This window comes from Myotis brandtii, unplaced genomic scaffold, assembly GCF_000412655.1.
Source record: "Myotis brandtii unplaced genomic scaffold, ASM41265v1 scaffold74, whole genome shotgun sequence".
Classification (NCBI taxonomy): domain Eukaryota; kingdom Metazoa; phylum Chordata; class Mammalia; order Chiroptera; family Vespertilionidae; genus Myotis; species Myotis brandtii.
In genome coordinates, this window is record NW_005370944.1 from 306,706 (window position 1) to 331,999 (window position 25,294).

General features: G+C 39.0%; 1 protein-coding gene across 5 annotated transcripts in view; it reads left to right on the forward strand.

Moving 5' to 3' along the window:
- SIN3A (SIN3 transcription regulator family member A) overlaps positions 1 to 25,294 on the forward strand; it is a 79,409-nt gene that overhangs the window by 21,253 nt on the left and 32,862 nt on the right. For all 5 annotated transcript variants that reach the window (XM_014530455.1, XM_014530456.1, XM_005882753.2 and 2 more), the window contains exons 2-12: positions 5,260 to 5,480; positions 10,039 to 10,218; positions 15,201 to 15,307; positions 15,922 to 16,204; positions 17,219 to 17,470; positions 18,012 to 18,164; positions 18,307 to 18,465; positions 20,680 to 20,769; positions 23,335 to 23,453; positions 23,994 to 24,204; positions 24,791 to 24,907. In XM_014530455.1, coding sequence (XP_014385941.1) covers positions 5,292 to 5,480; positions 10,039 to 10,218; positions 15,201 to 15,307; positions 15,922 to 16,204; positions 17,219 to 17,470; positions 18,012 to 18,164; positions 18,307 to 18,465; positions 20,680 to 20,769; positions 23,335 to 23,453; positions 23,994 to 24,204; positions 24,791 to 24,907 — 1,860 coding nt within the window. In that variant the 5' untranslated portion in view covers positions 5,260 to 5,291. The remainder of the gene's footprint in view (positions 1 to 5,259; positions 5,481 to 10,038; positions 10,219 to 15,200; positions 15,308 to 15,921; positions 16,205 to 17,218; positions 17,471 to 18,011; positions 18,165 to 18,306; positions 18,466 to 20,679; positions 20,770 to 23,334; positions 23,454 to 23,993; positions 24,205 to 24,790; positions 24,908 to 25,294) is intronic.

The window sequence follows — 25,294 nt, forward strand, 5'->3', positions numbered from 1 at the left end:
TATATATTATTTTCATATACATTTTACTAATTTCCTTTCATCTCTCACACTTCTATTATAGAGAAAGGGCAAATAGCAATATTAAAATATCTCCGCTAATTAATTCCCTACTAGTCATTCTATAAAAGAAATGACATTTTAAAAGCAAAAGGATAGGATATGATTTCAGAATAAAACATTTTATTTTTTTAGAGAGAGAGGAAGGGAGAGGGAGAGAAAGAGAAACATTCTCTGGTTGCCTCCCATACACTCCTGGACCTGGATCCAACCCAAAACCTGGGTATGTGCCCTGACCAGGAATCGAACCAGCAACTTTTCGGTGCATGGGACAATGCTCAGCCAACTGAGCGACTCTGGCCAAGGTGAAATATAGTATTTTAATACCTAACCCATGAAAAATTCACCACAATTCTTTTTTCCCCCTTTTTTATTTTCTTGTAGATGGTCCATAAACCAGCATTTGAGGATCACAAGTTTAGTCTAATCACCTCCCTTTGCAGATCAGGAAACAGGACCAAAGTTAGAGAGCAGGTCTTTCTTTATTATTAAATCTTTATTGTTCAGAATATTATATATGTCCCCTTTATTCCCCCATTGACCTCTTCTAGCCCACCCGCATCCCCCACCCTAGGCTGTCACCACCCTGTTGTCTGTGTCCATGGGTTATGCCTATATGCATATAAGTTCTTTGGTTGATCTCTTCCCTCCCACCCTCACCTTACCTCAGAGATTCCACAGTCTGTTCCATGCTTCTGTGTCTCTGGATCTGTTTTGCTCATCAGTTTATTTTGCTCATTAGATTCCACATATGAGTGAGATCATGTGATACTTATCTTTCTCTGACTGGCTTATTTCATTTAGCATAATACTCTCCAGGTCCCTACACACTGTTTCAAAGGATAAGAGATCCTTCTTTTTTTACTGCTGCATAATATTCCATGGTATAAATGTACCACCAGTTTTTTATCCACTCATCTACTAAGGGGCACTTGGGCTGTTTCCAGGTCTTAGCTCAGGGGTCCTCAAACTTTTTTAACAGGGGGCCAGTTCACTGTCCCTCAGACAGTTGGAGTTTAAAAAAAAAACTATGAACAAATTCCTATGCACACTGCACATATCTTATTTTGAAGTAAAAAAACAAAACGGGAACAAATACAATATTTGTATTTGCATGTGGCCCGCGGGCCATAGTTTGGACCCCTGTCTTAGCTATTGTAAATTGTGTTACCGTGATCATAGGGGTGCATACATTCTTTCTGATTGATGTTCCAGGTCTCTTAGGATATATTCCTAGAAGTAGGATCACTGGGTCAAATGGCAGTTCCATATTAATTTTTTGAGGAAACTCCATTCTTTTTCCCATAATGCTGCACCAGTCTGCATTCCCACTAGCAGTGTACTAGGGTAGAATCCAGGTCTTGACAGATACACTCTAGTCTTTTTTTCCATAGTCCTATGCTGTGCTCTTTGGCTCTCCATTTATGAAGCGTTGACTTGGCTTTTGGTTAGAAATATTAATTTCAGGTGAGTTTAAGCATCTAGGTTTCAAATCAGCAGAACCCAAGACCAAACTATGGTTTAGTTCAGTGATGGTGAACCTTTTGAGCTTGGCGTGTCAGCATTTTGAAAAACCCTAACTTAACTCTGGTGCCGTCTCACATATAGAAATTTTTTGATCTTTGCAACCATAGTAAAACAAAGATTTATATTTTTGATATTTATTTTATATATTTAAATGCCATTTAACAAAGAAAAATCAACCAAAAAAATGAGTTCGCGTGTCACCTCTGACATGCGTGTCATAGGTTCGCCATCGCTGGTTTAGTTAGTGGTCACCAACCGGTGGTCCATGAGGTTCAAAAGGTTGGTGACTGCTGGTTTAAGGAAACCTTTGGAGCAGCGGTCGCCAACCGGTGGTCTGAGGACCACTGGTGGTCCATGAGGTCCAAAAGGTTGGCAACCGCTGGTCTAGGCCATCTGTGTACGTAGAAGTAGCAGCCAAAAGGTCTTTAAGACTTGTTTCTCTGTCCATTTATTAGACCTGTTTTCTCATCCCAAAACAGGTTGAGATTGAATGTTCATAGTCAATTGACTGGTGGCTAAGTATCACATAACATGGATAAGTCTATATTTCCAATTCCTTACTATATCTGAAAAGTTTTGAAATATTAAGCTAAAAATACTACTTACTACAAAAGCCTAGGAAAATATAATTAGTTAAGACATTTAAATTATTTTCCTTCAGCATGTCAGCTCTGTTTTCAACTCTAAGTTAATTGAATTCAACGTATTATCATACATAAGTTTTGAAGACTTAGTCCTTTTATCTAAAGTTAGAGTCAACAGAAAGAGGTTATTTGTGTTGAGATTTACAGAAAGATAATGTTAAATGGCCAGTTTGCAGCCCTAGCCAGTTTGGTTCAGTGGTTAGAGTGTTGCAAATGAAACAATTGTGCTACTGTGTCAGGGCTAACTTAGGTTGTGAGGTGTCAGAAAAACCAGACCCTATTTTAAGGCAGAGGGTTAGAGTGACAGGCAGGGTGAAGATGTTAGTGAGGACAGAGAAGATATGAAGTGACCCTGGGGAGGCTTTGTGAGGAAGAGGGAAGGGTGATTTATAAAATTAGGTAGAGGCTCTTTTTTTTATTTTCTAATTACAAAAAGAGCCTTGCTTCAGATGGAGGTGGTGGTTTGTGAGATCTACAATTACTGTATTTTTTATCTTCTTACCACAGGAGTGGTGTCTTTTTTTAAAAAAAAAAATTTTATTAATTTCAGAGAGGAAGGAAGAGGGAGAGAGAAATAGAAACATCAGTGATGAGAATCATTGATTGGCTGCCTCCTGCACGCTCCCCACTGGGGATTGAACCCACAACCCGGGCATGTGCCCTTTACTGGAATCTTGGTCCGCAGGTCGAGGCTCTATCCACTGAGCCAAACCGGCCAGGGCAGGAGTAGTGTCTTTTTAAAGGTATTTTTTTGTGATTGAAAAAGTAGTTGGGACTTGGCCCCATTTTGTCTTTTGATGGCTGGAGCATTCTTTTTGTTTTGTTTTGTTTTTTAATATATTTTATTGATTTTTACAGAGAGGACGGGAGAGTGTTAGAGAGTTAGAAACATTGAAAGAAAGAAACATGAGCTGCCTTCTGCACAACCCCTACTGGGGATCAAGCCCGCAACCAAGGTACATGCTCTTGACTGGAATCAAATCCCAGACCCTTCAGTCTGTGGGCCAACTCTCTCTCCACTGAGCCAAACTATTTAGGGCTGGAGCATTCTTTATAAATTTTTTTTAAAATTTATTGATTTGAGAGAAACATCACTTTGTTGTTATACTTATTTATGCATTCATTGGTTGATTTTTGTTGTTGTTATTGTTGTTAATCCTCACCCTAGGATATTTTTTCCATTGATTTTTAGAAAGAATAGAAGGGAGGAAGGGAGGGAAAGAAAGAGAGAAAGAAACATCAATGCGAAAGAGGCAAATCGATTGGTTGCCTCCGCCACACGCCCCCAACCGGGACAGGGAACCAAACCCATGAACCTTCGGTGCCCACGCCAAAGCTCTAATCACTGAAAAACACCAGCCAGGGCCATTGGTTGATTTCTTGTGTGTGCCCTGCCCAGAGATTGAACCTGCAACCTTGGCATATTTGGGCATACTCCAGTGATGGCGAACCTATGACACGCGTGTCAGAGGTGACACGCGAACTCATTTTTTTGGTTGATTTTTCTTTGTTAAATGGCATTTAAATATATAAAATAAATATCAAAAATATAAATCTTTGTTTTACTATGGGTGCAAATATCAAAAAATTTCTATATGTGACACGGCACCAGAGTTAAGTTAGGGTTTTTCAAAATGCTGACCCGCCGAGCTCAAAAGGTTCGCCATCACTGGCATACTCTAACCAACTGAGCTACCCAGCCAGACTTGGAGTATTCTTATAGATATGCTTGTGTTAGTGATACTGTGTTGGAATACCTCTGAAAAGACCCAACCAGATTCCTAGCCAGTGTTACTAAACTTTTGTGTCCTGTAAGAAAGTATCCTCCCACAGAGGGATTATTAAATTAAGGTATGGGGGGATAAATATTGATGGAAAAAATAAAGAGAAAAATTAAGGGATTCTGGAACCCCCTTAGTGTTCAAGAATGTTAGAGTCAGCCTGGCCAGTGTGGCTCAGTGGTTGAGCATCAAACTGAACCAGGAGGTCACTAGTTTGATTCCCTGTCAGGACATATGCCCGGGTTTGGGGCTTGATCCCCAGTAGGAGGCATGCAGGAGGCATCCGATGGATGATTGTCATCATTGATGTTTCTATCTCTTCCTCTTTAAAGTCAATAAAAATATATTTTAAAATATAGGTAGATTGATTGATAGATTTAAAAAAGAATGTTAGAATCAGAAGAAACCTTAGGAATTACCTGTTTCAACCTTCTTATTTTATAGTTGGAGAAACAAACTCACATGAAATGAGAAACTTGTTGAAACAACTTATATTGGCAAGTCTAGAACCATAAGTCCATGAGTCCTGGCTCAGTACTCTTTTCATGGTACTATTTAGTTGTTGAAGCAATTGATATTTTGAAAATTAGACCACAGTTATAGTACTAGGTTTTGAGAGGAGTTAGGAAGAACATTAAAGTGTTTTTGTAGTATGTGAGTAAGTAATTCACAATATTAGGAATGATTGCATTTGAAGAGAAAGCTAGAGAATAAAAAGGTATATTTGTGTTTTTATTTTGTGGAGGGTCTTTGTTGTTGTTGTTGTTAATCCTCACCCGAGGATATTTTTCCATTGATTTTTAGGGAGAAGAGAAGAGAGAGGGAAAGACAGAGAGAAATATTGATGTGAGAGAAATACATCGATTACATCAATTGGTTGCCTCCTGTTGTGCCCTTGACCAGAATTGAACCTGGGACCCTTTGGTCCGCAGGCCGGTGCTCTATTCACTGAGCCAAACTGACTAGGGCTATATTTGTGTTTTTAAATTGGGGGTTATTTTTCAACTGCACAGTACCAAACTAATTTAAATTATTATTATTTATATTTTTTCTTTCCGTTATTATAACCTGTTGATGTGGGGTGTCTGTGCACAAGCATGTACTTACACTACCCAGTGATCATCCCTAGGATGAAATAGATAATTGGTTCAAAAGGGAGGAGCTTATATTAAATCTGGGGACTGGTCCTAAATTGTACATGTGGTATGGAGCATGAATTGGTGTATATGTTGTACTTGTGGTTTCTGCAGGTTATTAGTGCATCCCTGAGCATGAATGCAGAATGAAGCGACGTTTGGATGACCAAGAATCACCAGTGTATGCGGCTCAGCAGCGGCGGATCCCTGGTAACACAGAGGCTTTTCCTCATCAGCACCGAGTGCTTGCCCCCGCCCCTCCTGTGTATGAAGCTGTGGCGGAGACCATGCAGTCAGCCACGGGCATTCAGTACTCCGTCACTCCCAGTTATCAGGTGAGCTGACACTGCAAGGCACTGCACCAAGGCCAGTATGATGGTTTCATCCAGCTAGAAGTTTTTGTTTGTTTTTAAGAAATATGTTTTTATTAATTTCAGAGAGAGGAAAGGAGAGGGAGAGATAGAAACATCAATGATCAGAGAGAATCCTTGATCAGCTGCCTCCTGCATGCCCCTTACTGGGGAATGAGCCCACAATCCGGGCATGTGCCGTAACTGGGAATTTAACCGTGACCTCCTGGTTCATAGGTCAATGCTCAACCACTGATCCACACTGGCTGGCCAGTTAGAAGTTTTTATTAAGCATTCAGTGAGATATAAAATATTTATGAGATATGTGTAAGTTATAAAATTAATGAAAATAATGTACAGTTGTGTACTCACCACGTAAGTTTATAAAGAAGAAGGTTGTTATGACCTTGGTGTTCACTCTTTATTCTTTCCTGAACCCTTTTCCTTTTTCATCACTTCAGAGGTAGTCACTGATCTGAACTTCGTTTGCATTTGTCATTTCCTCGGCTTTATTTTTTTTTAAGTCATTTTGTTTATATCTTTAGACACTAAAATTGTTTGGTTTGGGTATTTTTTAACCTTTATATAAATGAAAACATTAATATTTTCTTCTTTGGCGCTTTTTTTCACTCGGTGTGATTCCCAAGACATAGCCATATTTTTATGAGTAACTGAGTCATTTGTCACCCTGTTATGAATTATATGAATATATCCAGTTTATTCTATAAATGGACAGTTTGTTTCCAGATTTATGCTTTTTTATAAAGGCGCTACTGTGAATGTCCTAGGTGGCTCTCTAGTGCAGTGGTACTCACAGTGGTGACCCTATGACAAAGTAAACTTTTACCAGAATCTAAAAGAACACACTACTTTTGTCAAGAGAGTCTTGCTTGAGTAAAAAAAGGCAACTGAATTAATTAGTGTACTTATTAGTGAAGTAGTTGGTTTACATTTTGGCGCAAACTTTTTATCTTCTTGCAGACCACTCAGCAGGTGAGAGGGCACATGAGGAAGGGTTGCTCCAGTATATAGGAGAGGGATTGCTGAGTCCTAGGGTGTGCACATCTTCACTTTAGCAGGTGATGTCAGATTGGCTTTCAGAATTGTACCAATTTATATTTCCACCAACATTGTATATTCCTATTGTTTACATCCTGACCAACTTGATCTATTTTGCGAAAAAAGAAGAAATTTAATTTTTTTATCTTTTTAAATTAGGAAAGTAAATATCATCATTACAAAAAAAAAAAGGAAAAAAAAAGATATAATTACCTTTTCTAATTACCCCTCGACTTTATCTCACTGGTGTATTTCTTGGGTTTCCAGCATTTTGTATGCATATACAAACATATCTATATTTACTTGCCTACCTATCTAGATACACTTCTCTTTTTATACAATTTGGATCATACAGTATATACTGTTGTGCTATTTGCTCTTTTCACTTATTATATAGTAGAAAACTTTCCACTTGAATATATGTAGAGATCCAAGTAATTTTTTTAAAGAATTACTGCATAGGTAATATTCCATCCCAGGTCATCTGAATCATAACTTATTTAACTGGTCTGGAGAGGCCTTCTTATAAGTACCGCGCGCTAACCGATTGCGCCACTGGAGCTCCTGGAGAGGCCTTCTTCAACCTAACTTGTTAGTGACTTTTAAAAGATATGACTAGTGCCCTAGCTGGTTTGACTCAGTGGATAGAGTGTCGGCCTGTGGACTGAAGGGTCCTGGGTTGGATTCTGGTCATGGGCACAATGCCCAGGTTGTGGGCTCAATCCCTAGTGGGGGGCGTGCGGGAAACAGCTGATCCATGATTCTCTCTCATCATTGATGTTTCTATCTCTCTCCCCCTCTCCCTTCCTCTCTGAAATCAAAACTATATTTTAAAAAATAAAAGCTATAACTGGTGCTGGGAATATAAATTGGTATAATTTTCCTTGAGAACAGTTTGACAATTGTGTCAGATTCTGGAGTTACAAGAAAGCAATCAAAGAAGAAAGAAACCAGGTGAAGTAGGATATGGTGATTCCTTAGGTGTGCCACTCTTTCTCAGGAGTCCCCCTTGAAGCAGTATAATTCCTTTATATACTTCATGTACAGATCAAATGACTGCTACAAATCAAATCTTTAAGTTAGGGCCTGGAAGAAAAAAAGGTTGCTTGTTTTCCTTGGCTGATTATTTTTATCTGAACAGGTTCATGATTGTTTCCTACACTTGAGATAACGTTATATCTGTTTTTATACTAGAAACTATAATGTGTTCATATAAAACCAGCCATCTCAAAGAATTATAAACTAAACCTGTCCAATTTATTCATATTAGAACTAGAAGCTCAAAATAATAACACGTGAGATATATTAGAGCTTTTAGAATTGTCTTAAGTATTTTTTTTTTTTACTCCTAATGTTATATTGTATTATTTCTATGGATTTGTATTATTTCTACGCAGGTTAATCTTTATAAATTTGTGGGGAATCTGGAAAAAACGCACACATATCTTCTCATTAGTTGTAGGACACAACTTTGTTTAGAGAAAGTTTCATGTACAGAGGACTGCTACAGATCAAATCTTTAAGTTTAGGACTTGGAAGAAAAAAAAGTTGCTTGTTTTCCTTACTTTCCTTATTTTGGAGATGTGGCAAGTCAGGTATATTTGTCTTTAGTTGTCGTCTGTAGTGAGTAACAGTTCTGAAATAGGAAAACTTTAAAAAGTTTTGTAAATGTTATATAGCATTACTTGTAATAGAAATGGGAGGAAAGCGGCTTGTGCTTTTATGTCCCCCTAAACTTATAAGAGAATGAATGTGCATGAGAAAATAGAAAAGAAAGATGTCTGAGGTCAAAACAACAATTTAGAAAAAAATTTTGTTTATTTTAGAAACAAATAAGGATAAGAAAAATAAAACAAAGTAAAATTCTTTTCTAACCCCACACCACAAGATAAAATGCTAACATTTTGATGTATATTTGTTGTCTAGGTTTTAAAATCTTTTTATTGTATTTTATATACTGCTTTGTAATGTGCTTTATAAAATTATTTAAAAGTTTAAATTCAGCCGAAACCGGTTTGGCTCAGTGGATAGAGCGTCGGCCTGCGGACTGAAAGGTCCCAGGTTCAATTCCGGTCAAGGGCATGTACCTGGGTTGCGGGCACATCCCCAGTGGGAGATGTGCAGGAGGCAGCTGGTCGATGTTTCTCTCTCATCGATGTTTCTAACTCTCTATCTCTCTCCCTTCCTCTCTGTAAAAAATCAATAAAATATATTTTAAAAAAAAGTTTAAATTCATATTGGAAATGGGAACACAAATACATTCAACTTATGGATTGTGAACATTTTTTTCTTTTTAATTAAATTTATTGAGGTAACATTGGCTAATTACATTATATAGGATTCAGCTTTACAGTTCTATGATACATCATCTGTATATTGCATTGTGTGCCCATCATCCAAAGTCAAATTTTTTGTCACCATATATTTGATTTCTTTTGTCCTCTACAAGATTGTGAACATTTTTTTAATGTTATAAAATACTAGAGGCCTGGTGCATGAAATTCGTGCACGGGTAGGGTCCCTAGGCCTGGCCTGCAATCAGGGCCGATCTTCCCTGGCTGCCACCGGTCGCCCTCTGTGTGTGGGGCGACCGGCAGGCAATCGGGCCCCACTCACTCACATCCACCTTGGCCTGGCGCTGCCCGCGTCCACTGCCACCCACCCCCAGTTTCCCATACCCTATCGGGCGATCAGAGCCTACCAGCCAGGGGAAGGGACCAAGAGGTTGGCCAGCAGGCTCTGGTTGGGCAATCAGGGCCTGTGGGCTGGGGGCAGCTCCTGTGTAAGTAGAAATTTAGTGTTTAGAAACTTTTATAGCGACTAGACATTGTAATTTTATATGTGTAAAATCCAATAGTGAAAATTGTGGGCTGATGTATTTTTTATTTCACTTTTCTGGTAATCCATTTTTACTTTATTTTTTATTATGTATTTATTATTTACTTACTTATTTTTAATCCTCACCTGAGGAGTGAGGATATTTTCCCCTTGATTTTTAGAGAGAGAGTGGAAGGGGGGTGGGGGGGAGAAAATCCATGTGACAGAGACACATTGATTGGTTGCCTCCCACACATGCCCTGACTAGGGGCAGGGATTGGACCCGAAACCCAGGTACGTACGTGCCCCTGACCAGGAATCAAACCCGCAACCCTCTGGAGCACAGGCCGATGCTCTAACCAGCAGGCAATGCCGGCCAGGGCCTTTTTTACTGTATTTTATAAAAGTAGCAGCCCATGATGGATTGTAATTTAAGAAAAAAGGAAAACTGGTGCTTAACCACAGATAGTTTGAGAAGTACTGAGCTATGTAATACATAACAGAATGTATAGGATTTTATAATGAGTGTGCTATAATTTATTTCACCAATTTCATCTTGTGGAAAATTTGAGTTTCTAGTTATCTTTGTGTATGTATGTTCTTTAAACACATTTGGGCAAGAATACACAAGCCTTGACCTTTCCTGTATCTCTTTTGTCCACCCCAGGTTTCAGCTGTGCCACAGGGCTCTGGTGGCAGTCATGGACCCACCATAGCAGCGGTTCATAGCAGCCATCATCACCCAACAGCTGTGCAGCCCCACGGAGGCCAGGTGGTCCAGAGTCATGCTCATCCAGCCCCACCAGTTGCACCAGTGCAGGGACAGCAGCAGTTTCAGAGGCTCAAGGTGGTATTCAGCTCTTTTCCTTCCATCAAAAAGTTTCTCTCATAGCAGGCAACAAACATTTCTGGAATTTATGAATGCATGGCACTCAGATCAGGATTGAGGGGCCATTTTCATATGAAATCAACAAAGTCCAGTTTTTGGAAGTCTCATTTTGAACTCTTAGTTCTTTTTTTAAAAAAAATATTTTTATTGCTTTTTAGAGAGAAAGGGAGGGAGAGAGAGAGAAATATCCATATGAGAGGGAAACATCGGTTGGCTACCTCCTGCATGCCCCCTACCAGAGATCGAACCTACAACCTGGGCATGGGCCCTGACCCAGAATCAACCAGCAATCTTTCAGTGTGTGGGATGAGGTCCAACCAACTGAGACACACCATTGGCCAGGGTATGTGCCATAGGTTTTCAGTGCTTTGAAATCCATGAGGCATCTGTGGAGAAGTGAAGTTTGTGTTCCCAGCTAATTTTCACTCTCTGCTTGAGTGTTATTTTTTAGAATGTGTGTGATTGTTGCCACAAATGTTCCAGATTTCAGTTTTTTTCTTTTTACATTAATATAAAGCTTAAACTTGAGCGCAGGAAATATAAAATTAAAGAACTGTAAAGAGAAAAGAAAGATGTTGGATGTTTATTTGGTCCAGTCATCCTAATTATATTAAGTAGCTTGCAGGTGGGAATGTATAATATACCCTTGAAGGATACATTATGTTTAGCAAATATCTCAGCCTTCTTTTCCTTGATACTTAGTCAAGTTCACCTTGATCCTGTTCTCCTTGGTTTGAGTTCTCAGGAACTTCCTATATAATAAAAGCCTAATATGCTAAGTGTTCAGTCATCTGTTCAACCAATCAAAGCGTAATATGCTAATGATATGTTAGGGCTGTTCAACCACTCACTGTGACATGCACTGACCACCAGGGGGCAGATAGTTGACCGGTCGACCAGTTGCTATGACGTGCACTGACCACAGGAGGCAGATGCTCCGACTGGTAGGTTAGCTTCTGCTGGGGACTGAGATGGGCTGGACACACCCTGGAGCCCTCCCGCCTCCCCGGCTGGCCAACCTCCTGTGTCCCTCCCTGGCCCTGATCATGCACCGGTGGGGTCCCTGGGCCTGGCCTGTACCCTCTCGCAATCTGGAACACCTCGGGGGATGTCTGAGAGCTGGTTTCGGCCCAATCCCACTCAATGCAGGAGCTGCCCCCTGGTGGTCAGTGCGCTCCCACGGTGGGTGCTGTTCAGCCAGAAGCCGGGCTCACAGCTGGCGAGCACATTGTTGGTGGCAGGAGCCTCTCCTGCCTCTGCAGCAGTGCTAAGGATGTCCAACTGAGGGCTTAGGCCCGTGGGGAGCAGGTCTAAGCCGTCAGTCAGACATCCCCAGAGGGCTTCTTGACAGCAAGAGGGTGTAGGCTGGGCTGAGGAAACCGCCCCCCCAAGTGCACAAATTTCATGCACCGGGCCTCTAGTGTTTAATATTGGCCTAAGGAAAGTAAATGCTACATAAATATAAAGCACACTAATGCTGAGCTGTATAGAAGGATTTTATAAAATTTTTATTTTCTATATTACCTTAAATAATGAAGAGTTGACTGTATTTAAGCATAGTCTTTAAAAAGAGTACAAATTATTTGTGGGCCTGAAACTTCACTCTGGGCTCTGTCTTTGGGGGAAATATGTATTAGCTATATTGTTTTCCCTATAACATTTTAACTCTCTGCTTATAGAGTGATGTCTGTGTACCAAAATGTATTATTACTATACTTAGCTCTTCACCAAGCTCTAAAAATATTTTGGTAAAAGTTGGTTTGATGTGACTTAATTCCAGCAGTTAATACCTAATGTTGCAAAAGAGCTTATAAACTTGCTATTAGGCTAACGAAAATATATTTATTTTTATAGCTTTTGTCAGCCAGCTCTATCAAAGCACAACATCTATTTTACCTTCCTCACTGGGGTATAAATAGACTGTGCTTTATCTGTTTTACAGAAACTATAAAGGAAGCAAGAAAGGGCTTTGGAGTCATGGGTCGAGTTAGGACTTTTGCTCTGTTTTTTTTAGTTACAAGCTTTTTTATTTACCTACCTTTTTATTTTATTTTAACTTTTGCATTTTTAAATTAAATTTATTGGGGTTACATTGGTCAACATGAGTATATAGGTTTCAGGTGTGGGTTCCTATGTTACAAGATTTGTATATTGCACCGTGTACCCACCACTCAAAATCAAATCTTCACCTGTCACCATTTACCCCCACCCCCTACATGCTCTTGAATGGGATTCCTGAACGCAGTAACTTGTTGCATTTTCTTTCTAATAAGGAGAAGTAAAATGCTTTCTTGTGCCTTCATGTAATTTCATTCAGTATTCTCACATTGCCTGCCATTTTTGGATTAGTTTTAAAAAGCTTTATGAGCATTTGAATCCACTTCAGTAAACAGTTTATATTCTGTAATAAGGAAGTGTCCAGTAAGAATGCATAGGCTGTTTCTTTTTATTAATTATTTTAAACATTTTTAAAGTAGTTTGTTTTTCTTTTTTTTTATTTTATTATTTTTTTTAATCCTCACCTGAGGATATTTTTCTATTGATTTTTTAGAGAGAGTGGAAGAGAGGGGGAAAGACAGAGAGAAATATCGATGTGAGAGAAACACAGATTGGTTGCCTCCTGCACGAGCCCCAGACAGGAGGAGCCTGCAACCGAGGTATGTGCCCTTGACCGGAAGGAATCGAACCTGAGACCCTTCGGTTCACAGGCCATCGCTCTATCTGCTGAGCCAAATCGGCTAGGGCAGTGTAGGCTATTTCAAGCACCAACACTGTCTATACTTTTTTGTCTTTGGCATATTGATGGAAGATTTGAATAATTTGAGGCTTGCTTGGTGTACTTTAGTTATCTATTGATATTTGGCACATATTTAGTGAGCTCTCTTTACAGTTTGTGTTTTCTCACCTCCCAATAAACTTATGAACTTCAGGAGGTTAGGAACCTTAATAAATGCCTATTGAAGTGAATCAGGAAAATGCGTCAGCAGAGTGTTAAGAGTCTCCTCTCTAGTGCCCCCTTAAATGTGTAGCTTCTAAATGACTAGTTCCAAATGTGTGTTTTTTTTAAGTTGTGGTTTCTAGAACTGCATACTTGCTTTTGAACTATACTTTAGATAATGAGAGAATTTCCACACTCTTTACATGCAGTTATCTCATAATGTGGTGTCAAAGCTATTTTTTTTAAGCATAGTGTTATTTTATAATTAATTTTTAAATAGGGGTTTACTAGGACCTATACCTTTTCTTCCAAACATAAACACATCATGTATAATTTCTTTCCTTTGGGTTTCTGCACTTTTTCTCTCTGTTGTAATTACATTATACCATAGTATGTTTGTTTATTTATTTTTTAACTTTAATTTTTTTGGTGTTTGTTTATTTTTGATAACTCCTCCTTTGTCGTATGATTGTGAACGCTATTTTAAAATATCTTCCAAAGTCTTTGTTACTTCTGCAAACTTAATGAGTTTTATGTACCATCAATTTGTCATTAATGAAACATTTCAATATGGAAAGTTCTGAATATGAATTAGTTTATTGAGTTTCAATAGAAATTGTCATGCTATTTGTAAAGAAAAACCAGCCATCAAATGAGTGCGTATCAACCAAACATATAATCTGTGCTCTAGCAACACTGAAATACACTGATTAATTATGGCCATTTTGGAAGTTTGGGCAACTCTTGAGATGTCATTTAATGCTTTATTTGAACATAAATGTTCTATTTCACAATATTTATCACGAGTAGAGTTTATCAAATCAGTTTATTTTTGAAACTTTCCTAAACTTGATATTTTGTATAATTTAAAATAATCCCAGAGTATATAGGAAGCACCTAGTAGGTAATTTCCTTGGATATCTCCTGAGTAACTAAAAAGTAAGTTGTTCTAAATCAGACTTATAACTTTCTAGCCCTTCAAACTGTTTCTCTTTGCAAATGCCCAAATAATTTATAATTTAGTGAATCCTCCTTTTCCGTTATCTCCCATATTCAGTCAGTCCCCAATCCCTGTCATTTCTGAGTCCTAAAAAACTTTTGAATCTATTCAGTTCTCCCTGTTCCTTTGGTCAGGACTATAGTTTGAGCAACTACTGTTCACATGTGAGTTAGCCTTGGAGCATAACTGGTTTTCCTGCCTCCTTTCAATCTATCCTGCTCTTGTACCAATTTGTCTCAGTACTGTAGCCAAATTGAATACATTAAAATGCAGATAACAATCTCAGTTGCTTTCTAACAAGTTTTAAAGGTCTTTTAGGATCAGGTCCTGCTTCCTCTTCTGTCTCCTCTTGTCACTCTTCTTCTTGCCACCATTCCTCCTCTTCAACACAAACCCTCCAGGCAAATTAAATTGTTTGCAATTTTCTAAGTGAACTAGTGTCCTGTCGGGGATTTTGCCCATGCTGTTTCCTCTGACTTTCTCATGAGTCTTCACTTTTGCTAACTTGTATTCATCCTTTAAGACTCAGTTTACAAATTACTTCCTGGGGAAGCCTTTGTGCTCTTCTCATGTTCTCTCTGGGTGTTCAGTGATTGTCCTCTTATACCACTGTGTTAGGATTCCCAGCTAGATGTGAGAGAACTTCTACAGAGCAGGGACTGTGGCTTATTTGTCATTGATTCATTAGTACCCCACTTTGGGCCTGATATAGCATGTTGTAGCTTTAGTAGATATTTGTGAGATGAATAAATGAACAAATAAGTGAATGAGATATTCATGTGTATGCTTCACTAATCATTTTTTCCAAAAGTATCCAAGGCAAGGCTACTTGATTTTTATTTGAAGCTTGTGCTTTATTATTGATATCCATACTAATTTTTAATACTTTAATGTTTTACTATATATACCTATTTCATTTACTATGTTAATTTTATTTAGGCATAAATCATTTGTTTGTTTTTTATCATTCTTGGCTTATTTCCTTTTTATAACCTGCTTCAGGTGGAGGATGCACTGTCCTATCTTGACCAGGTGAAGCTGCAGTTTGGTAGTCAGCCTCAGGTCTACAATGATTTCCTTGACATCATGAAGGAATTTAAATCACAGAGGTAAAAGATATATGTAGTTGTACACAAGCTTTGTGCTTAGGATGTTGATTTTGGAGGGAGGATATAGCTTATTCTGTCTTCTGAAAGATAATGGATGTCCCTTTTGGGGGGTTTAATTTTCGGGGTGATGCTTTAATTTGATGTATTGATTTATTGATGAAAATTATAGTCCCTAGATCTTAACTAAAATCTTCTTATGATTTCATCACAAAACAAGGGAGTAGACTGGTAATGATTAGGCTACTTGCTCTTTGACTTAAGATACACAAATATTCTGGCATGGTTCATTGTTATAAGAGCGTAGCTAACTAATTGGGAAAATGTAGATACATGATGATTTATACTGGTGTATCACAGGTTGGATATTGCTTGGAAATTGCAGCTTTAGATTTACTGTCTGAGTATCTGCTTTATAGGATTGTTATTAACTGTATATTCTGTTCAAAATTGTGACCAAATGTCTTTGAAATTTCAAATTTCTTTGTATGTTCTTAATTTTGTAATATGCAGGTTGATTTTTATCTATTTTCCTGTCTAGAGAATGTAGTCAGTGTGATTTTTTTTTTCTTACTATAGTGCTTCTCAAGTTTGCCAATTTTATTTTTTTTTATCAGCATCGACACTCCAGGAGTGATAAGTCGTGTGTCCCAGCTCTTCAAAGGCCACCCAGACCTGATCATGGGCTTCAATACCTTCTTGCCTCCTGGCTACAAGATTGAGGTGCAAACCAATGACATGGTGAATGTGACAACTCCTGGCCAGGTCCATCAGATTCCCACCCATGGCATCCAGCCCCAGCCTCAACCACCACCCCAACATCCTTCCCAGCCTTCAACCCAGTCAGCCCCAGCTCCTGCCCAGCCAGCTCCTCAGCCCCCACCTGCCAAAGTCAGCAAGGTGAGCACTTGGAATACTTTGCATTACATGAAATGCATCCCTAGAAACCACCCTCTTTTGACATTTCCCCTTTATATAAGACTAGATAGACATATTGCAGTGATTTCATCAGAGAAGGTGCAGTAGTCATATCCCTATCAAATGGTTCACATTTACATACCACATATTTAGATCTGTTTAAATCAAGTCATGAACAACCTACAAGGACTCTCTTGCCCCCAACTTCTGCTTATTGAACCAAGAGCACCCCAATAGGTGGAAACTTTGCTTGGGTAGTGAGTGGTACTTTGACAGCACAGGCAGAAATGGTCATCTTATGATCAGATTATGCTACTGGCTACATGGTCATCATTTTACAGAGGCTACTCCATTTACCAGACTAGGTCATAATCAAGCTAAGCAGAAAATTCTGATGACAATGATAATAATAATGGGTGTACTTTATCTAAAACTGCATTGTCTGATACAGTAGCCACATGTGGCTATATAAAAATTTAAATTAATTAAAGTAAATTCAGTTTTTCAGTTGCACTAGCTGCGTTTCAAGTACTCAGTAGCCTCATGTGGCTGGTGGGTATCATTCAGGACAGTGTAAATAAAGAACATTTCCATCATCAGAGTTCTGTTGGACAGAGCTGGTGTACAAGACTTTGATGTGGAGTTACTGTAACATTAAATTGTCTCTTTTGACACTAAAGATACATGTAGAATGAGTTTTTTTCTATTCTTCTTGCACCTGTTGAGCTAGTATACTTAAAATTGCATGTGAAAAGTTCTTCCTGTATCTATTTTTAAGGCTGTATTTAGAAATTTTGAAACTGAAATATTTGTATGAGAATTGTGAGCCCTCTACATTTCCCACCCCTGCCCAATGTGATTTGAGTTGGGCTGAAATGGCCTGGCCAGAGTGAATAAAGGATATAAGTTAATCAGACACCTTGTTTCTCTTTAGTTCAAACTTTCCTATGTCAAACCATCTGTTCCTGAGGAGAATAAAGACTTTTTTCTTTTTAGCCTTCCCAACTACAAGCACATACTCCCGCCAGCCAGCAGACCCCCCCACTCCCACCATACGCATCCCCACGCTCTCCACCTGTCCAACCTCATACACCAGTGACAATCTCGTTGGGAACGGCCCCATCCTTGCAGAACAATCAGCCTGTGGAGTTTAATCATGCTATCAACTATGTTAATAAGATCAAGAACAGGTTCCAGGGCCAACCAGACATCTATAAAGCATTCCTGGAAATTTTGCACACATATCAGGTAAGAGAGTTACCCTTTCATCCTGTCTTAACCAGGTCACCCTCTGAGGGCATCTAGTCTAAGAAGAAGTTGAATAAATATTATTGTGTCTCCTAATTCTTACTGGGAATGAACCAGTTGAAAACTATGATAAGTACTTATAAAGCATTTTATTGCTTGGCTTTAATTACCTTATAGCAGGTAGTCAGCATTTTTAAAGTTACTGCCCTGTGAAATGCATACTTATTTATGTGGGAAGTTTATAGGATGACTTGTGTAAGGAGAAATTTCTCTATAATTTTTTGTGTTTATCAATTGGTAGTGGTCCTCTGCAGATTCACAAACTAATTTTAAATATGTTTTAAAAAGGAATTGTCAGCCACCATTTTTCACACTTTCTCACCTTAAAGTTTGCAGTCAAAACAGTTGCTAAAAGTATAGACTTTTTCAAATGTAGCCCAAGTAGGTGACATACAGAGCTCCTGTCAGAAGTCTCAAAAAATGTGCAAAAGGAGTCATCAGTGCCCCTCCAATATGATCTCTTCTATTTGCAATTTGTCAGAAAGAGCAGCGAAATGCCAAGGAAGCTGGAGGAAACTACACTCCAGCGTTGACTGAGCAGGAGGTTTATGCCCAGGTGGCTCGCCTTTTTAAAAATCAGGAAGATCTGTTGTCAGAGTTTGGACAGTTTTTACCAGATGCCAACAGCTCTGTGGTAAGTTTTATTTAGAAGAACTACACTATTTAGAATTATTTTCTTAGGTAAATTAGGAAGCTGGAATCAGAAGGGAACTTTTTCTAAATGATACTTACTTGCTTTGATAAGAGCATTAATCTCTTTCATGTGTTTTAATTAGCTTTTAAGCAAAACAACTGCAGAGAAGGTTGATTCTGTGAGAAATGACCATGGAGGCACTGTGAAGAAGCCCCAACTGAACAACAAGCCACAGAGGCCCAGCCAGAATGGCTGCCAGATCCGGAGGCACTCTGGAACAGGAACCACCCCTCCGGTGAAGGTGAGAATGAGCAGCAGCTGCTCATTTTGACTTTCAGGAGCAATTCTAGTGGACAGGAACCCAGGGTTGGTCATGTGCTTTTATCCTAAGCATGTAGTCAGTTGGATCTTGGGTATTCAGGTGTATGGCATAGAAACTCAATGCAAAGCTTCTTATCTGGCTTTGCAACAAAATGTTAGAATACCACTAATTACTCAGATCAATATGCTTCTATGTTGTTAATCCTCAACCGAGAATAGATATTTTTTTCCATTGATTTTTTTTTTAGAGAGAGTGGAATAAGTGGGGAAGAAACATCGATGTGAGAGAGACACATCAGTTGCCTCCCACACATGCCCCGACAAGGACTGGGGATCAAACCTGCAACCCAGGTACCTGCTCTTGACTGGGAATCATATCTGAGACCCTTTGGTGAGCAGCCTGGCGCTCAAACCATTGAGAACACTGGCCAGGGCACTATGGTGTTTTATTTATTTTTTCTCTCTTTGTTATTAGCTGTCATCTGTTTTTTGTATTCTGCTAAGGGTTTCTGAGATGTTAATTTTTCCCTTCTTCTGATTTGATGCCTTAAATCTGCCTTGTGCTAAGAAAGATTACTAAGCTTATTGTTTCAGATATAAGTCAGTGGTCTCAGATTCTTCTGTGAGTAAAGTGCCTGTGCTTTGTGAGATCTCTTTGGTCTGGTGGCCTCTCGTACCCAAGGTTCTTTGTTGGGTTGCCTGATCTTATCTGTATCATCTTAATCTCCAAGGTAAGGTTTTCTGCTACAGCAAAAGAAGGTCTTAAACTACTGTTAGTGACCTGTTATATAAGGCTTCTTGGTAAACACTGCTAATCTGCCTGCAGAAAGCTGAGCCCACTCTCTTCCTCTTTGATGTGGAGAGGGCTAGGTGTAGGGACTGTGTGTTGCTTTAGTAAATTTTAAAGCAGTACAGAACATGGAAGAGAGGTGTGTCTGCAGTTTTATTAAAGAATAAAAGCTAGTGGAATTTCTAATAAAGAGTATTATTTAAATGAGTAGCAAGCAGGTCAACAGATCTGTTCCACTTCTGAGTTAGTCTTCTGCACGTGATTACCCACAGGTGGAAACACTACATTGGGGTTAGAATTCCCTCCCTACTTTTTGCTTAGGCAGTGTGAGCAGTGGCTATGGCTCCTCAGTGAGTGAGCTCTGGAATGACAAAGGTAAATGTGCTGTTTTTCCCAGAGTTTGTGTGTTTCTTCACAGATAGTTGAGATACAGCTTTTTAAAAATAAATTCTTGCCCTGGCTGGGTGGCTCGGTTGGTTGGAGCATTGTCCCATACACCAAAAGGTGGTAGATTTGATTCCCGGTCAGGGAACATACTCAGGTTGCGGGTTTGATCCCCTGTTGGGGCAAGTGTGGGAGGCAACCGATCAATGTTTCTCTCTTACAATGATGTTTATTTCCCTGTTCCTCTCTCTAAAATCAATTTAAAAAAACAAATGCCCTCCTTCCTTTTTTAAAAAAAGTAAATTTTGCCTGACACTTATGTCATGCCCTATTAATTCCTTTTAAAAAACCAGTCTTGCCCTAGCCTGTTTGGCTCAACGGTGAGAGGGTTGCCTTGGACTGTAGGGTCGTGGGTTCAATTCCAGTCAAGGGCACATGTCTCGATTGCAGGTTCCATCCCCAGCTCATGCAGGAGGCAACCAATTGATAGCCTACATAATGTTTCTCTCCCTCTCTCCCCTTCCCTCCCTCTCTCCTCTCCTCCCTATTCCCTCCTTCCCCTTTCCTTCCTCTTTCCCTCCTTCCCTTCCATTCTAAGAATCAATGGAAAAAATATCCTCCATTGAGGATTAACAAAAAACAATTAAAAGGCCAGTCTTAAATTGATCTGAATGAATATTGCTGACAAGATAGTTATTCCTTCTATTAGAAAAATATACTATATTCTCTTCATGAATTTACAAACATTCTCTTCTGCCTCCATACTTTTGGGCCATGGGAAAAGTAGAGAGAATATTTGAGGAGTAGAATGATCCTCTGGGGGAAAAAATGACAGGCAAACAAATAGAGAAGACGGGTAGAAATCTTATAGGGTGTAAAGCAAGCTAGTACTTGAATTCTCTCATTTGTTGCAAATTATTAATCAACATTGGTTAATAAGGAAACCATTGAACACGTGAAAATAATAGAGGAATCCACCCTTTAAATTTTAGCATGTTTCTATTTTTCCTATTTTTGCAGAAGAAACCCAAACTTCTCAGCCTAAAGGATTCTTCTATGGCTGATGCCAGCAAGCATGGTGTAGGAACTGAATCATTATTTTTTGATAAGGTAAGTAAATGAATGAATTAGATTTAATACCGGCCATTAATACCAAAAGAAAATCACCATCCTCAAGGTTTTTTTTAGAGGCATCAAGCTGTTTAGGGCTTTCTACTATTTGACATAGTTTATAAGTTGTAGGTCCTTTCAGTGCTAGAGAAATTGTAGCATTGTCTACTTTGATTTTGTGAAATGGTTTGCAACAAAATACTGCATTTTTCATGGTGGAAGACAGCTTTAATAAAACACATGATATATTAAATAGTCTCAAAAGGTTTTTGGAGCCCCCTGTTGCAGGTCTGTACATTGGGGAGTGTCGGTGCACCAGTTGTGGAAGGCTTAAGATGACTCGTAATCTTCTAATCGCTTGTGATACTTATTTGCAGAATCACATATAGAGTTCCTGGGGATTCTGATTTAGTTTTCAAAGCTCCCCAGGTGATTCTAATGAACAGCCTGAAATGGTGATCACTGGTTTAAACGGTATTTTAGGGTGTGTGTGTTTGACCTTTCTCCTGTGTCTGACTTCCTCCTTGGAGCCAACTTGATGATTAGTAGGCTACTTTCATCAGGGTGGCTGGCAACTGTCAGACTTCTCACTGGCGGGAGCCAGCTTGGATTGATCTGCTGGTGATTTACTCTGTCTTGCAATTGTGGGTTTTTGCACAAGGGCGAACGACTTATTATCTCCATTATTGGTGCCTCTTGATCTCATCTCTCTCAAGCCTGCTGTGCTTATGTGAGCTGTTCTGCAAGAAGTCGAGGCTCTGACTTGAATCATTTCTGAGGGCTTCCTGGGCACTTGATGATTCTAATCTAAGGCAAATAAAGAAGTTCAGGTCACAACCAACAAATGTCAAGGAAAGTGTGGGGGTAGGGGGGCAAAATGAGTTCAATTTTTAAAGAGGAATGGTATCTTGTGGTTGTTTCACTTACTGATTTTAGAGAGGGGGAGAGAGAGAAAAAAACATTGATTTGTTGTTCTACTTATCTGTACATTCATTGGTTGGTTTGTGCATGTACCCTTACCAGGGCTCAAACCCACAACCTGGGACAATGCTCTAATCCTGGCCAGGGCTGTTGTTGTTTTTGAGTACTACTTCTTTCTTGGAAATATATACTGAGTTAGGTGTAGATGAAATGTCTGGAATTCACTTTAAAACTCATTGGTTGGGAAATGCGTTTAAATGAAACCAAATTTACTATATATCAGTGGTTCTCAACCCCTTTGGCGGTCGAACGACCCTCTCACAGGGGTCGCCTAAGACCATCCTGCATATCAGATATTTACATTACGATTCATAACAGTAGCAACATTACAGTTATGAAGTAGCAACGAAAATAATTTTATGGTTGGGTCACAACATGAGGAACTGTATTTAAAGGGCCAGAAGGTTGAGAACTACTGCTATATATTAATCATTAAGGCAGGGTGATTATATGGGGTTCATTAGAGTATTCTGTTTACTCTGTGTATGTTTAAAAGCTAATAAAAATAAAAAGTAAATATGGTATATAGTACAGCAGTGAAGTGCTCTTTGACCTTCGGCTTTGAAGGTAGATATTTTATTTATTTATTTATTTAAATATATCTTTATTGATATCCGGGAGGAAGGGAGAGGGAAAGAGAAGATAGAAACATCAGTGATGAGAGAGAATCATTGATCGGCTGCCTCCTGCATGTCCCCTACTGGGGATCAAGCCCACAACCCAGGCATGTGCCCTTGACCGGAATCGGACCTGGGACCCTTCAGTCCGCAGGCTGATACACTATCCACTGAACCAAATCAGTTAGGGCATGAAAGTATTTTATATTGTGTTTACTGATTGGTAGTTATGAATAGTATATGGGAGCCTGGAGAAGGGGTTGATAAAACCACATGGTCTGCAATCCCCCAATAAAGGAACACAGTGCTAAATACTTACTTCTGAAATTAAAACTTCAGCTTGCTCATCTAGCCAGGCTAGTTTTACTTTGTCTATGCCACTGAACAGTTTTAGATTTTTGTATATTAAAATGCTTAATATTATAAATGGAAGAAGGAAAAGAATTGGGTCAGAGGACACAAGTATCTTATTTAAAAAGATCATTATTTAAGATTACCAAAACAGTGTTGACAAGATTCTTGCTGTAAACATCTGTTAGGAGAGGAAACAGAAACTTGAAGTACTCTGATTTTGGTTTGGAGAATCAAGAGTATGAGAAGGTAAATGTCTTACTTCAGGATCTCATTTTGAAAAATTTTTTATTATGGAAAATTTTAAACATGTGAAATTAATTAAAGAGAATAGTAAACTGACTCCTCATTACCCATCATCCAGTTGCTAGCCAATATTGCTTCTTTCATGTGTGCTCTCATCCACCCCAAATTGCTTGCAGACAGCACCCAGATATTATTTAATTCAGTTTCCTTTTAAAATAAAACCTTTTTTCAAACGTAATCATTAACACATACAAAAAAATGTTAATTTCTTAGAATCATCAGATAACTTCAAATTTCCTTAGTCATTTAAAAGTAATCCCAGATCGCTTCATTCCCCACTTAATCATTCTCTTCTGGTTGTCTCCATAAGGTTCGAAAGGCTCTGCGGAATGCAGAGGCCTATGAAAATTTCCTGCGCTGTCTTGTTATCTTTAACCAGGAGGTGATCTCTCGGGCTGAGCTTGTGCAATTAGTCTCTCCTTTCCTGGGGTAAGTAGAGTTGAGGGGGCTTAGCTCTGATGCAGGATATGGAATTGAAATAAACTTAGTTTGTGAGAGTATATGATAGGCAAAATTAATTTGATTGTGTTAGGTCATTTGGCTCATACAATGTCAAGAGTCTTCTGGAAAGTCTTCTATTTCAACTCTAGAGATGAAAAAAATTAGAGAGGCCATTGGCTAGCACTAGTGGTAGTCTCCTGATCCCCTGATCAGTGTAGGATGTTATAGAGACCAGTCTATTCCAGGATTCTAGAGTCTTGATTGTATTTGACAACCTAAAAATGATCTTAATACTGAAGCAATATCCTTGGCTTTGTCTGATTTCGGTGCACTCTTCTATCACCACCTTAACTGACTGTAGAGCACTCTGTAAGAAAAGGGGAAGCCAAATACTTAGAAGCAATAATTGCCATTGGACTTTGTTCTTGGTAGCAAAGTTCTGACTTAACACCAAATAGTGGTAGTCATATCTCAGAATAACTGCACCATGCTTCTAATTGCTCACCAGTTTTTGGTTTGATTTTTCAGGAAATTCCCTGAATTGTTTAATTGGTTTAAAAACTTTCTGGGCTATAAGGAGTCTGTACATTTGGAAACCTTTCCAAAGGAACGAGCTACAGAGGGCATTGCCATGGAAATAGATTATGCCTCTTGTAAACGGTTGGGTTCCAGCTACCGAGCCCTCCCAAAGAGTTACCAGCAGCCCAAGTGTACAGGACGGACTCCTCTCTGTAAAGAGGTAAGGCCTTCCCCAGAAAGGAACAACCCTGAAACCTCAACTTTCTCTGGAAGGGAATGGTCCTAGGGATCAAGAATTTATATCAGTGAAGAAATCAAGATATCTCTCTCTCTCTCTATATATATATATATGTGTGTGTGTGTGTGTGTGTGTGTGTGTGTGTGTGTGTGTGTGTGTTTTATTGATTTCAAAGAGGAAGGAGAGGGAGATAGAGATAGAAACATCAATGATGAGAGAGAATCATCGATTGGCTGCCTCCTGCACGCCCCTTACCCGGGATCAAGCCCACAACCCGAGCATGTGCCCTTGACTGGAATCGAACCTGGGACCCTCCAGTCTGCAGGCCGACGCTCTATCCACTGAGCAAAACCAGCCAGGGCTCTGTTGTTTTTTAAAAGAAAATGTTTTACGCTTATATTCAGAACCTTTTCCTTACTCTAATATATGTTGTAAACTTGCTAAAGGGGAAGCTTATAATGTTAAATGATTCTTCCTTCTCCTAGAATTGTGTCTTTTTATTGAGAATATTTACTTGCCAGAAAGCTTTGTTACACTTTTGTTTCAATTTCTGTTCTATTACCTAAAGGTTTTAAATGATACCTGGGTTTCCTTCCCTTCCTGGTCTGAAGACTCCACCTTTGTTAGTTCCAAGAAAACTCAGTATGAAGAACATATCTATCGTTGTGAAGACGAACGCTTTGAGGTACAGCTTCCTTGATTATTTGAAGTTTGGGAAAATGGGAGATGCTAAATAAAATATCTTAAATACTTATCTGTGAGGGTTGACTTTTAAGACTAAAGAGTCAGAGGTTCATGTTCTTTTGTGGTAAATGCTTGTTGTACTTACCATACTTTAAGAGTTTGTCAAATATGTTAGTAATATTTTTATGGCAAATGTGACTTATCTAGGCCACTTTAACCCTTTTAATTGAAATCAATTGATAGCTGAATAATAATTTGAAATTTTTAAAAATATATTTTATTGATTTTTTACAGAGAGGAAGGGAGAGAGGGAGAGAGAGTGAGAAACATCGATGAGAGAGAAACATCGATCAACTGCCTCCTGTACACCCCCTACTGGGGATATGAC